Source organism: Drosophila yakuba, chromosome 3R (assembly GCF_016746365.2).
Source record: "Drosophila yakuba strain Tai18E2 chromosome 3R, Prin_Dyak_Tai18E2_2.1, whole genome shotgun sequence".
In the NCBI taxonomy this organism is placed as follows: Eukaryota; Metazoa; Arthropoda; class Insecta; order Diptera; family Drosophilidae; genus Drosophila; species Drosophila yakuba.
Window position 1 is genome coordinate 24,002,209 of NC_052530.2, and position 14,836 is coordinate 24,017,044.

The following is a 14,836-nucleotide window of genomic DNA, read 5'->3' on the forward strand; positions in this document are numbered from 1 at the left end:
AAACGATAAAGTTTCTTTACCAAAAATCGAGTCGTGTAAGGGAGCCCCAATATATCGAAACATTTAAATTCTTTTCAAAGTTTAATTCTTATTTAATGGCTAAAACGTATTATTCAAGTTTTTAAATTGGAAAAAATTAGTTTGGCGCTTTTGAGCTTACTAATATTTTTAGCAAATATATATAATATATTATATTATATTACAATAAGTTTGCCACTTTTTGTTGAGTGAGAAAACATTTGGGGTTATAAGCTCAGTGCTACGCCACATCCTGCTACCTTGATCTATCGAAGACGCCAGTGCAGGGACAACCCGGCTCAATACTAATTAAAATAAATGAACATTTACGTCGTCACAGCAGGTGGATGAGAGGAAGAGGGAGAGGGCGAGGGAGAGGGCGAGGGAGAGGGCGAGGGCGAGAGCTAGAGGACAGGAGTCCGGGCGAAAGATTAGGTGACGAGCCCGGGCCAAAGGAGACATCATTAAAATGCATGGTTCAAACGGTGCGTATACTTAATATAGATTGGATTGAGAGTATGTGGATAGCGGTTGTGTGGGGGAGGGGGAGGGGCGCTGGCAGGATAGAAAGCTCCTAGATGAGTTGGCTCCTTTCGCTACAGCATTCGCTTGCGGTGGCTGTAATCTTTATGCGTCATGTTTTTATTTGTATTTATTATTGCGTCTGCGGAGCGCAGAGTAGCGGGGAGCACACTTTGTTTGCAGGTGAAATATTCCACGCATCCAGCGAAATGAGAATTTATTGACTTCACTCTGCATATGTGCGTATGTGTGGGTGGGTGTGTGCGTTGTGTGTGCCATTCCTATAAGAGTCTCTGTTTGCGTACACGCAAAAATATTTTGCCGATCTTGCTAGTGATATTTGTATATTTACAATTACCCTGTAAAATATGTATGCGCTGCAGAAATATCAAAATTGCATGTCCCAACTAGATATTAATAGCCAAAAAATGATTAATTTCATGTAATTCGAATTTCGAACACTTTTTATTGCTGTGCTGCTTCGTTTCCGCTTGAATCCTGCCAGGACTCGAAACCCCCTCGCCGTGCACCCACTGCATATTTATCTACGTCACACGAGTTTGATAAACACAACCATGGCTTCGAGACAACTCGAACGTCTGTTTGCATTTGTGCTTAATAACTTTTAAATGATGCGGGGCATGCCTTTGAAAGCGAAGTCAACAGAAAGGAGGTTCTTGGGCCCCGGAGTCATGCTCCCTAATTAGAGCCAAAGGATCGTAGGTGTGCGCAGAATTATTCAAAGAGGCCCCAGCTGCCAAGAAAGTTGAGCTTCAAGTTCAGCTAAAAACATTTTCTAATATAAATTCTCTTGTTATTTCGATGTGTTAAGAGCACCGCAAAGCTTCTTGTAAATGTATATTTTAATCCCTATTATGTACTTAAATTCGCGTCTTTCAGCTTTCTGCCTGCTTGTTATCACTTATTACCATACGAGTCTTAAGAATATGTTTAGGCCTTGCAGGCAGGGTGCTTCGGGATCGATACCTGTTAGCCCTTGACCTGTCCGGTGAAGATAAGCACTGGGCTAGCAATGAGCTTTGCGAAACGGTTTCCATGGGGCCACCTGGTAAGACCATCACCAGGTGGGCTTTTGTTTAGCCAGATGAACATTTCGAAAATCGTTGCAAACAGTTTGAATGCCCATAATTGATGCAGGAGGTGCATGCCCAGAGTCCGGCAATCGCACTTCAATATGCAAGCCAGTGTGCAACTGGATACCCAGTTCCACGTTAGCATCCGGTCGGAATCAAACCAAGTGTGGTCGGGCGTCTCTGCTGGGCTGCCGGATGCAAAGCCGGAATAGTGGTCGGTCGGGTTGCGTTAATTAATAAACTGGGCCTACTTTAAGACGACGCCTGCATTGGCCAATTGCCATGGCATCCATGATGGAGCCAGGCAACTAGGCAGTTTGAGCAGCAGTGCCATAACCGCAACAACTTCAATGCAGTTTTGTCTGCCACAAAGCCGAATACCAGTAACTGGCAGAGATTGCATGCTTTGCGGATACTTAACGAGTCGACGCCTGAGGAACGTTCCAATCCCAAAATGATGCCCTCAAAGCCGTATAATTGGCCAGCGATGCGCCATCATCGCCGGCATGGACTCGATCGATTCCTTTGAGCATTAGCCAAATGCCGCATTTTTGAAGTAATAAAGCGCAGGCCAATCTCAGTTGTGTGTTTAGTCCACAGGAATTTTGAAACTATTTGGCCCCACAAATGATGCTCAAACCCGGCTCTTCATTAGCCAATTCCAGCTCAGTCCATCAACGTTAACTACACCTTTTAAAATATATCCTAAGGCTTCTCTCAGTTGATAAGGGTTTGTTAATTAGATTTTGATTGGTTCTTTGATTTTCTTGCCCGCGAATTCATTGAACCCAAGTTTTGCAACGACTTGTTTCCCCTCGTTCTGAATCATTTGGAATGCCGTTTAGAGCGCTGGCTAATTAACATAGTCTGATTGCTGAGTCAGTTCCATTTACGTCTGTTAAAATCCTTCTGAAAATGGAAAAGTTTTGAGAAAAATGTAGCGTTGTCTTCAACAATATTATTCAACCTTTTAGCCACCACCCAGCCACCTCATTCGCATAAGCAAAGTCAAGTTTTTGACCAGAGTTGCAAAGTTTTTTTTGACTGGCTCAAGTTTTATCATATTTTTGCACAGTCAAATCTCAGCGAATAAGTCTCCGTTGCTCCGACTCTCGGTTCAATTTGCATACAGAGTTCGAGCATTATTTTTATTTACCTGATTCACCGCTGATTTATGATTTTATCGTGAAAAATGCAGAGCTGCGGCGAGCGAAGGACCACGAAGACGACAAGGACGTGGACGTGGAAGTGAATGTGGATGTGGATGCGGTGGTGAGCGAAGCTCACGGAAAGTCAATTGAAATGCAAACGTGGCCAGTGGCTGTCTTCCGGTGTCCGGGTGTTCGGGTGCTCGGGAGTGGATCCTGAGCTCCTCCTGCTGCCTCCATTGTTTGTGTGCACCATTGCGTTTGGCCATAACTCAAAAGCTTGAGCTTTGTTGCCCACCAATTGCTCGGGCGTCACGTGTTTTCATTTGGCGCCTCTCGTTTTCGCAATGACGCTTTGTGCCAAGTGCTCGGGGAAATTGTCACGTCACAGGAAGTTGCAGGCGACGTCATTGACTCATAAATAAAGTTAGAGCCACATGAACAAGTACGCTACTGCTATTGCTGCTGCTGAGGATTCCAGAAACCAATTGCTTTGATACAATTCGACTGAGTATCGGTCAGCGGATGTGCCACGAATGCAGCGCAAGGAACCCGTCTTATTTTCTGTGTCTGGTGATCCAAAGTTTGTCGCACCTACATCTTACTTCTACAAAATGGATTGACCCTCTGCAATTAATCCAAAGTTTGGGCAATGCAGTTCTGGTGACCTTTAAATGGGCACAGCTTTATCGTCAATTGAGGACGAATTTAATTTGCCATGAACTCTGCCACATGCAGGTACATTTATACGTATATATGGCCTGTACCACTGGCACCATTCGCACAGTTAAACACGTCAATATGTTATGACTGTTGTTTGTGACTGGGTGAACCAGGAGTCAGGTGCGTAAATGCTGTCAGTCACGGCTGCCAGCGGCATCTTCTCAAGAATTCTCGATTTTGGGTGTGGCGTATCCTGGCCAGCAATGTGCGCGGCAGCCGTCATGTGGCTGTTTCATTAAAATATGCAAGCAATATTGCGGCATAAAAACACACGGCAAATTATACAAAAGCCGGGCAAACGAACGCCCACACACGCGGCACGATGTCAGGGTGAATTTTTCATAATTTTCAGCGTTCGAGAAGGAAGGCAGGCAAAAATATTGCAATATTTAACAGACGCAGCAGCGAAGGACCGCTACGTTTGCTCCTGTTTTCGCTGCAGTTGTCAGCCGGCATGGCTAGTATGGAGTGGTTAAGGGGCGGTCAGGGGGGAAAAGGATATGGAGGGCAGGTCGGCGGGAGAGGCGGACAACCAACACATTGAAAGCGCATTTATTTGTCACTTGTCAAGCGGCCCAACGTCGCATCCTGGTCCAACTGGCATTTTATAATTCCCGAACGTTTTCCTGACTCCTCCTTGCCAGGACTCGTTGAGAAATGTCTCTTGATTGTCGCTCACACTCTTGTACACTGAAAGAAATAAGTTCTTTACACAGACTATAAGGCTTGTCTTATAATATATTTAGTACTTTTATTGTATTTCGATCACTTTTTTTTACATTTCGATCACTTAAGAAATCCAGCTGAAATTTATTATTGAACACTTTATCTTTTAGAAAAGGTTAGTTACTTTTTTTCCAGTGCACTTGCACACTTAATGTGGTTTGGGAGCTGGACCGGGCAAGGGCTGAACTTTTATTAATTACCTGCATGTGGCGGACAGCGGTCGCGCGGCGGTCTGTAGGCGGTCTGTCCGTCTATCTGTCTGCCTGCCATTTTGTGGCACACGCGGCGTATGAGTTATATGCTGGGGACACTGGAGCGTCGAAGGCTGTTTTCATTTAATTTCATGTTTCAATTTTCAAGCAATTAACGCATAAAAGGCCGAACACTGGCTGCCTTGCCCAAATAATTGACCAAGATGGAAAACAGTCAGCTGCAATTTCATATGCAAATGGCTTCGGGTGTGGGGCGTGAAAATACAAAAAATAAAAACAAAAAAAAAAACCAAAATGGTTAGCAGTTGGTGGAAATGCATTTCCCCAATGGTATGAAAAGAGTGGGTGCTTGAATGTTGGGTGGCACGTCTGTTTTTTCTAATAAATGAAGTGAAAATGTTTTCAGCAAACAAATTTATGAGGCGTGCAGCATCGAAATTATGATAAAAGATTGAAGTGTGCGCATGTGAGCGTTGCCTTGGCTCCTTCCTATGTGTGTGTGTATGTGTGTGAGTGTGTGTATATGGGTGAGTCTGTGTGTTCGAGTGTTTGTATATAAAGCAAATATGCGCAAATTCGTGTTCTGGCGAAGTAAAGCAGAATGGAGCGCCGAACCAAAAGTGGCGCGTACTCAAACGTAAAATGTTTGTTTGCGGCCGTTGAAGGGGTTTGGGGGGTTGGGGGGAAACACCAACCCCCCATGGTACCCAAACCCCCCATTGGAATGTGCACACATCAATCACAGTTGGCAGAGCCAACGAGAAAAAATTAAATAAAAAAGAATGAAAATACCAGTGAGAATTTTCGGGGAATCTAAAGATGCATGTGTCTGTATATGTATCTGTATCTGTATCTGTACATTCATAACTACAGCAGAGTGGCAAAATAAATATGGAACGTAGTCACATAGTCATAGTCACACACACATACGAAAGCCACGCTAATTTCCGTCACGTTGAGCATACAAAGGAGCGGCAAGGCACGTGAGGCAATGACAAAGCATTATCGGTTCCCCAGCGTAATCTTAGAAAGTTTTTCTGGATGTGTTACTGAAAAACTTAAGAGAACAATAAAGCACGCTTGTAGGATTCCTCCCCTTTTACGTATACCAAAAGTGTTATAAATTTGTGTCTAGCAAGCACCGGAAATCGCCAAAAAGTATGCAATGGAAATTTAACCAAGTACAATGCAATTCAACAGAGTAATATACTTTTAAACAGCCTGTAAGGTAATTCTTTCGCATAATTATTAAATACAATTAATATTATTGATTTAATGCCATAAAAAGAAGCCCATTTGGTATGTGGTACTGATGTTTTTCCTCCATGTAGCCGTGCTGCAGAAGTCGACTTGCTTCTTTCCGCCAAAGATATGTGGCAGAAGGCAAGAGAACGGCTGAAAAAATATGGGAAAAGGCAGCGGACATCGACTGCATCGAGTGCTGTAACAAACGTGTAACCTGCTTTTTTGGGCCAAAAGCTGCAGCTGCGTGTATCAGGTGGCATCAGCAGTCACCTTGACTTCCACATGAATGGCGAAAAGTGCGGCACAAAAGAAAAGTCAGTGGAAATTTTGAACATGCCAGGACAGGGAATATTTTGATGTTCAGCTGAAAGCAGGCTATATCCGGTTCGGTTTGGCGTCATCACCGAACGAAGTTTTCAATTAGCTTTACGGCTAAACCAAAACTCTCTCTTTCTCTCGGCTGAAAATTTGCTTTATTTGGCCATTATCAAGGCATCTAACTGGCTTCTGTTTCTGCATCTGATTCGGGGCGCACCATGCAAATTGAATTGCATATGGCCACTCCGGCCAGAGGAGGAAGTTTTCCACTTTTACTTTGATGAATGTTTCACAGCCAAGTCGGCCCGATAGTAACTGGAAACAAGTATGTGCGGCGATGGCTGGGCCAAAAACTTACTTTCGAGAGCCTCAAAAATAGCACAAAACACGCTTTAAGTTGGCCAACTTTAATGATAGCAAACTAAACGCCAGGTAAACGAGTTTGCCCAGCAAGTTAAACACCTATAAAAATACAACTTTCATTTACGAACATCAACGACGAAGGGTTCGAAGGCGGCATGTAAAACAATTTTGGGCTTCTGGGCGTTACTCTTTGCCAACTGGTGAAGCGTGCAGCGTGTAAACGAGAAACTGGGAGTGAGGAATCCAGTGACTTTCAGCTGTGATTTTCAACTTAATTAATTAAAAGCAAATTAAAAGTTTTAATCTCTGCGCTACAAATTGTTGCTGCAGCAAGGGCTTCCCTGGCAGCCCAAAAAAGTGCCTACAACATTATTTCGAGTGGGAGCGGTGTGGCATGGAGTGAAGTGGTAGTTGAAGAAGCCTCCACTGATGAGCAAAAATAATAAACTGTTGCCGAGTTGCTCTTGTTGTTCTCGGAATCTGAAAACAATCAGTGGGAGTGGAGTACGCCTCCGACAGCAACAAAAGAGCTAGCCCGAAATGAAAGGGTTCATTTGGGATCGGAGATGAGTCGTTTTGGCGTGGGTTTGAGTAGACGTTTGGTTTCATAAGCCAGTGTAAGCAGATTTTATCTTAATTCAACGCAAAATTATCAAATTTTCAAGCCAAACAACGGCTGGCAAAACAAGCAAAGTCAATTTGCTTAAACGTTTTGCTCAGAATTTCCTTCCTCGGCGGCAGATCCACTCCACCTTTTGATTTTTGATGTTCCAGCAAACGGCACAGGCCATAATAACTGTTTATTTGCTAGTTTTGAATTCAGAATTTATTGCTCGAAGCTCGTTGATTTGATCAATGGCCTCGAATCAAAGCCAAATGGAATGCACGTAGCTTTGACATTATGGCAGAGACATCGCCATTGCCATCGCCATCACCTTATGCCACTGCATCTAAGCCATCCGGGGATGCTGCTAAACGTCACTGGCTGAATTTATGATGCAATGTCGCCTCCGAGAGCTGCATTCATCACGTTCCCGTCAGCTGCATGTCCAAGGCGTCGGATGGTTGTCATAAAAGACGCTCATCACCAGTTTTCGGGTGCCTTCTTACCCCGAAGAAGATGCCATAAAGCGTTTGTGGCCCGAACCTCGTTCGCATCTCTGCGGGCATCTCACGCCTTAGCACCACGACGAAGCCATGAATATATATTGTATTCTCGGCGAAAATCTGTTTCTTTCGCTAATTGCGGAGCCATAAATCCATAGGCTGTCTCGATTTGAGGGCGTGGTCGGCAGTGTCTTGTTTTGCATTTGCGAAATGAAAACACAATGCCGGCCAAGTAAGCCGCCTGGCCTGCCAAGTGCACGTCGATTTCGGAAACGGGCGCCGTAGTCGTACACCGAGAAAAAAACTACCCATTTATGGATTTAATATAAACCCATAACAACACGAAAACTACCCTAGACATCTCTTGTCAAGAAAGGAGTCATCTTTCCGTGGGAAATGTTGCCTCTTGTTATTGTTGAAAGGGGGGAAATCATTTCACCATACTATTTCGCATAGTTCAGTGACTTTTTGAACTAATTGCGAAGCTCTGCCATTGTTCTTCTCCCCGTGTATTTAGTTGCAACATTTTATTGTGGAGTTTTTGGCAGAGCCTGTCCTGGCTCTTGTCCGATGTTGCCGCTGCTGCAGAAGCACTCGTAAATGTCATGCCGTGCATTTGCATTTCAATTTCCATTACAATTTGGAATGCCAGACCCTACTCACCCTACTCACCCACCCACTTACCCACTCACCCACTGCCGTTTGCTGTTTGGCCGCGATTAGCGCGCTATAAATCCAAAAATGTTGCTGTATTTTAACAATGTTTTTGCGTTCGGAATGCCAGCCAGTCAGCTGGCTGTTCAGCCAATGGCCACTGTGTTTGCTGCCGACGTTTTGTGTTGTTAAATGCATGCAGCGACCATAAACCAAATCATTCGGCTCTGCCACGCCCCCAAAAGTGGAGGCGGAGGCTGTGAAACATTGTCCTGGCATTTTGGGAGTTCCACTCGAAGGGAGCGATAGATCGTGCTTCAAAATATGCAACTCATTTTGCTGATGTTTCTGGCAAGCGGGCTGGCATTGCCGTATCCCAGTATTCCAGTATCCCATTTGCATTATTTGTTGCCCGATACGCATTTAATTAAAATGGGGCATTTGCATTAGTATTGGCTTAGCCGCATAGCGACTGGGATTAGAATCAGCCATATAGTGCTGCCATTCTAATCGGAAACACATTTCGCCAGGGTTTAAAAACTTTACAGAGTAAACTGTCAGTGATGAATGGTCTTTCAATGCCACAAATAATTTTAAAAGTAATGGTATAAAGTTGTTATACTGCCGAACAAGTTTCAAGAACTATTAGAGTATATTTTGTTATACCGACAGTTAATAGAAATGGCAATGCGCGCAGCTAACTCAAAAGATGATACGAATCTTTGAAAGTGTTTCACTATGTAAGTGGCATTACCTTTCATAAGTTTTGCCTTTCTTCTTCTAATCTGTTCAACCTGTAGTCGAGTGTAATTATAGTTGATTTACTCAGCAGAATAAGCCACATGTTTACTTAGTAGCTGTGTCAGCAGTATTGAAGACGATTGAAGAGGTCTCGAGCTGCTTGAGACCCGAGTTTTCCCCCGTGGAACGTGCCACGTAGCCATATGTATGTGTAATGGCTGGCCGTTTTGCCTACTCATTTTGCGTTACGCATACGCCGTGTGTGCGCCACGAGCTCCTTGGCAATATGGTTACGTGTAAAACTTTAAACAGCACGATGACTGCACAATTATGGCGCAAAGGGTTGAGACACACCAACGGTGTGCTGGTGGAGGGGGTAGCTCTTAGGTTGGTGGTGCAAAGTTGAAATTTGTGGTTGGGTCTTGGCTGCAGCCAATGGCTTGTAAATAATACGAGCTGGGTCGCGATGGCTTTGCCATTCTGTGGCCTTTGCATCGTGCCACGGTTTGTGGCGTTCCTGTTCCTGTTGCTGTTGCTTTTGCTGTTGCTGAAACTAATTAAGACAAACTAACGGTGTGCTGGGGTTGGGCGACCGGTGTCCTTGAGCGGCAGCTTTGCTCAAGGACGAGCGCCAGGGGATGCGTGCCCACCATACGTGTTTTGATATATGTGCTTTTGTTACAATCACAATGTGCTTACACGGCGTGTAGGGAGAGTGTTTGTGCCAGCCAGGGTGCCAAGTGCACTTAATTTGTTTGCTTAATTTACAAAACATGAGACGCTGGCGATGGCGATGCCCTAGTCCTGCCCATGCTCATGCTCCTGTTACCAGGACCCTGATCCCTGGCGCCTGGTCTTCCGTTCAGTGTGTGTGTGTGTGTTTAGCACTCCCCGGCTGTGTCATCAGCGGTATCAGCTTCAGTGGGTAACTGGTGTTGCATGTAAGTGCAGCTGTTGTTGGCGAACGCGAGAAACAAGGACCAACTTCGTCATGTGCATCCTTGAACGGTCCCTCTATGCGAATGTGTGTATGCGTGTGTGTGTGTGTGTCCTAATAAGGGGATCACTGCCTTAATTATGCGCACCTAAAGTGCCAGACGACACAAACAGTGTTCAAAACCTTAAAACCGTAAATGGCAATAAAACAGCTTTCGTACATTTTGTATTATTTATTTATTTCGTCATATAATTCTTGCCTTTATCGCATTTAATTTTGAGCTAAATTCCACGCCCACATCGGCGTGCACTTTTGTTGGTTTTTGTGTGGTTTGATTTCGTTTGACCTTTTTGCCTTTGCTTAACTCGCATTAAATTATTCATAATTATGCATATTTAATATATAATTTCCTCCCGTTGACTCGTTTGCTCGACTCGTTTCATGGGCTTTTGTTATTTTCTCGTTTTCCTGTATTTAAGTTTGATTTTACATTTTATTATTAGTTTGCGTTTCAGTTTAGTTAAGTTTAGTTTGGGTTTCACTTATTTCGACCTGCCATAACTCGCTAAAATAATTTTGGTTTCCCTTTTTTTTCATTTGATTTACATTAACTTGCTTTTTGGGCTTACACTGTAATTGGAAGGGCTTCCAAAAATGTTCGTTTCTTAGCTCAGAAATACGATTATGCAGAACACGATTCATAATCAAACGCAACCTGAATTTTTGTGTGAGTTTGCGCTGCGCATCAACATCTAAAAATAGTCCTTTGGCCAAGGAATTTGGATTTACTTTCAGTGCGTTCCGCAGAATGCACTCTTAACATCTTTCAACTAACACATACCCACTAAATTACCTCTCCACGGCAATCATTACTCGTTAAATATATATACGTTGCATTTAGTTATGTAAATTTAGTCTAAAACAAAGTCCATCTTATGCTGCTAACACAAACCGTTCGACGGAAACTAAACTTTCAACAGAAAATGGACAAAATGATACCGCAAATAAGCCACAATTGAAATGAAAACAAATCCAATTAAACTGAATTTGGCCAATATCCAATTTGACTCTTCCGATTTCATTGATTTTTCATATGGACTTAATTAGTTTTGTATTTAACTTTTTCTCCACACATTTTGCTCTAGCTTTAATTAATGTTTGCCCATGTGAGGGTTTCATAATTATTAATTTATTATTTACTGTTTTTTTCTTTAGTTCTTTACAGTAATTATTTACATAACTTATGTGCCTAGGCTGCGGTAGTTGGAGGGTAGGGTGTACTTAGTAGTTAAATGTGTGTGTCACTTATGCTTATTAATTGTTGTTTTCTTTCGTTATGTAACTTGTTTGCAAGTGTTGTTCGCAAGTGCATGTGTTAATTTATTTAAATTTATGGATTCGTTTCTTTTCTCTATACTCTGTGTTGTCTGCAGGCAGTTTTGTAGTTTTTTTTTCGAAGAGTTAAACACCACGCCCTCATCCACAACATGCAATTACGTGTGTTACGTATTAAATTTACGCTATTTACCTTTTACTGTACTTTTACTATTATTATTTTAACCTTCTTTTCGATCTATGCCCGAGCTTGTGTGGAAATTCAGCCCCGGCTGACTTATGGTTAATGTATTGTTATTATCAGAATTTTGTATGTAGCCATCGCAAATTAATGAATGCATTGAAAATTATCCTTCGCTTTGAACTTATGGACTGCGACCCAGTTTTTTTTTGTTGTTTGTTTGGCGAATGAGGCAAATAAAAAAAAAGTATAAAATACAAGGACATGCTACTAGGCGTTGACAATCCAGGGTCGCTGTCGCCAACACTTTCCCCCCACTCCCAATCCCATTATATTTTTTTTTTCTGTTTTCCTTTTGATTTTTGCATATCCTTTGCTGTTTTGCTGCCATCAAGCACTCGTTCTGTTTTGTTATTTTTTAATTACACAGCTCGTGCTGTTGTTTCATCCTTGGAGGTGACTTGTCCGGCTGCATTTGCCTTTACCATGGCGGATTTAAGCGGTCCGCTGCGGTCACAGATGCGCCATGGCCAGTGTGAAAGTCGCCAGCGAAACGGCTCCAAAGGATCCGCAGCAAATGCAGCAGCGCTGTGAGGCGCCTGTCAGCGCCGAGTTGTCCGGATCTCCGTTGGCATACCGCTTGGATCCCTCGAGTCCCAGCAGATTCGGCGATATGGTAGTAGGCGGCGCCGCATTTAGACCGATCCGCTGCGCCACCACCTTGTGGTACATGTGCCGGATGGTCACCACGCACTGCAGGTTCACGCTGTGCTGGTACTTCGTCTCGAAGAAGCCCTGCAGCGCCTGGCTGTTGGCGTGAATTTCTAGCGCGGAGTGCGTGGTGGAGCCATCGTAGGAGTCCTGCGAGATGCTCTGCAGCGGCGTCCTGCGGATCTGCAAGGAATGAATGGGGAATATGTCAGTACACCTGATAAGTGCCTTCCAGAAAAAGACAAATAACCTATTGTTTAGTTAATGGTTCAACTTTTATATCACCATACTTTAAAGTAAATGAAAGTACCTCAGCTTATGTGGGCACACTTGTGCTTAAATGTCCTGAAACTCACCTGGTTTCCGTTGATGTTCCAAGTGATGTTGGCCGGCGGGTACGAAGGGCCCACCGTGCACACAGCCTTCAAGTAGTCGTTCACGCCAATCACCTTCTTGTCCACCTGCAACACCGGATCGTCTTTGGGCAGCTCAATCACCTGCATGTAGGCCGATCGAATCTCGGTGTGGAAGAGCGGTGCGTCCTCGGAAACCTCGCACTGATAGGTGCCGCTCAACTCCCGGGTGACACCCTTCAACGTCACCGACGTGGCATCCGAATTGGCGAGCTGAAAGTGGGCAAATGGAATAGGGATTTAAAGCACCATTGGAGGGATTTCAGCATTTAACCACACAGTAATGCAAGCAAAAAAGTATTAATCACTTTTTGAAATGATAAATGATAGCTGTACTAGACTTGGTTTGATTGATTTTGCCTTCTGCAATAATGTTTCTTTACGCAGTGAGATTGCCATGAAAATGCGTCTCTGTCACTGCCAATATCCGAAACGAATTAAACTCCATCTTTGAGCAGATTTCTCTTTCCGATCGGCATCCCCCGAAAAAACCCACATCAGATGGCATGAAAAGCGCAGGCAACGCATTTGTTGGTAATCAGCAGAGCATGAGTAAGTACCAGAAGGGAAATTCCGATTGGTTTGGGTATGCCGAATCCTGCAAGCTAACTGGCAGAGTGAAACCACCCTTGGGGGATCCATAGACAGGGTATTTCAGCTTCGAGACCACTTGGTTTTTTGAATGGCACTCGTTGTCGCAGTTTAGCATATTCTGTTAATTGCCAGCAAGCGCTTGCCACTTGGCAAACAGTTGTGCAATATCCTACTCAAAATCCACTTCAGCAGCGAACCACTCGCGATTACCTATCCAGTCTGTATGAGTGTGCAAGCGTGTGTGTTACTGCTTTGGGAGTGTGTGTGTGTGTGTGTGAGGGAGGTCCTTTTATCGCAGTCCTGGCCTTTTGTATTTAAGTTCAGCCAGCGACGAGCACAACCCATTCGCATTCGAGTTTTGCATATGCCACCAAAGCCAGAGCGCGAACGTTGCCATCGCTTTGTTCATTTGCATCTGTACTAATCCCGGCATGGCTGCCGTTGTTGGTCGGTCGGTGGGTCCTATTGCTATTGGCATATACTCGTGGCAGTATAGAGGAGAGCATCCACCCGCAACACACCATTCCACATTCCCCATTCTCCATTCCCCATCCGTTATCCTTTCTAGTGCCCCGCGGCAAACAACAGCTTTTTACGATTGTTTCAACACTTTGGCGCATTGCTCGGCTTGGCCTGGCTTTTCCTATTTAGTTTGTTGTTTTCTTTCCAGCTAGTTGTGCCAGTTCATTCGCAGATAACGCCGTCGATAAGGGCCGCCAGGCACCTACAACCTTCTGGTATTTACCCCGTTACCCACCCCTTCTCGGAATCCCTGTGCTCGGTGGCGGTTACCAATTGGCATATTGGCCATGGAATGGCTGCTTCGTGGCCCCTGGCGAGCTGTGGTTTTAGTGGCTTTCGGATTTGTCGACGCTGATCTCGTTACGCAATCGTAAAATGAAAACAAATGCGAATCGTATTGATAAGGTTCTCTATATGCAAAGGGAGGTGGTGTGGCTGGATCCATGAATAATGTTCTTTGGGCCAGAGATGCACTATGATTTCACATTGGTTTCCATGACTTATGGCGGCTAGGGACTTATGAAGTAGCGCTTGCTGCTGCCCACTAAATATGTTTTGAACTAAACAACAGGAAAACATAAAATAATTCAAGATCTAATATGTAGGGATTATTATCTATGTATAAATTGCAGTGTACCAAAGTGAAATGCACACAATGTTGTGAAAGCAAATAATTGTTTTAAATGTTGAAGTATCTCATTTAAATAATAATTTCAATTTTGCTGTGCACACAAACACGTTGTGTTGCCGCTTTATACTGCGCCTGAGGAGATTTCGACCCCGTCTAATTAAATGACACTAATTATGTAATCAAACATATACGGAAAAGTTGTTCCTGGCCCGCTTTATTTATTCAACTGCTTCGGTGCGGTGGGGATTTTTCTTGTTGTCCTGCGACGGACTGCTGCGTCTGTCATATTTATTTAATTGCATGTGACTTTATTTGTTGGTACTCTCGGTGGTTCTTTGCGGCGGAAGCGGAAGTGGCAGCGCCAGGAAGCGCGCCAAACAAACGCAAATGTCTGCCATTTTGAGGAATGATACACACTCACACACACACACACACACCCACACATACTCATCCTTTTAGTTTGCTCGCATGAAACTGTGGCCATTTCGTAACTGCTCCTCCGGGCAGTAAAAACAAGAACAGAAAAAAGGAGCAGCAACAAAAAAGTGAGGCAGGGAAAACTCATCTCAAGTTGCGTTTGTCGTGAAAAGGTTTTTTTTTCTGTAGCAACTCGGCCCACACCGTTTCCCCCTTTTATTTAT

General features: G+C 44.0%; 1 protein-coding gene across 2 annotated transcripts in view; it reads right to left on the reverse strand.

Moving 5' to 3' along the window:
- Positions 1 to 10,025: 10,025 nt before the first annotated feature.
- Positions 10,026 to 14,836, reverse strand: part of LOC6538176 — a 57,941-nt gene continuing 53,130 nt past the window's right edge. For both annotated transcript variants that reach the window (XM_039375401.2, XM_002098668.4), the window contains exons 6-7: positions 12,392 to 12,661; positions 10,026 to 12,218 (exon numbers count right to left, since the gene is read on the reverse strand). In XM_039375401.2, coding sequence (XP_039231335.1) covers positions 11,838 to 12,218; positions 12,392 to 12,661 — 651 coding nt within the window. In that variant the 3' untranslated portion in view covers positions 10,026 to 11,837. The remainder of the gene's footprint in view (positions 12,219 to 12,391; positions 12,662 to 14,836) is intronic.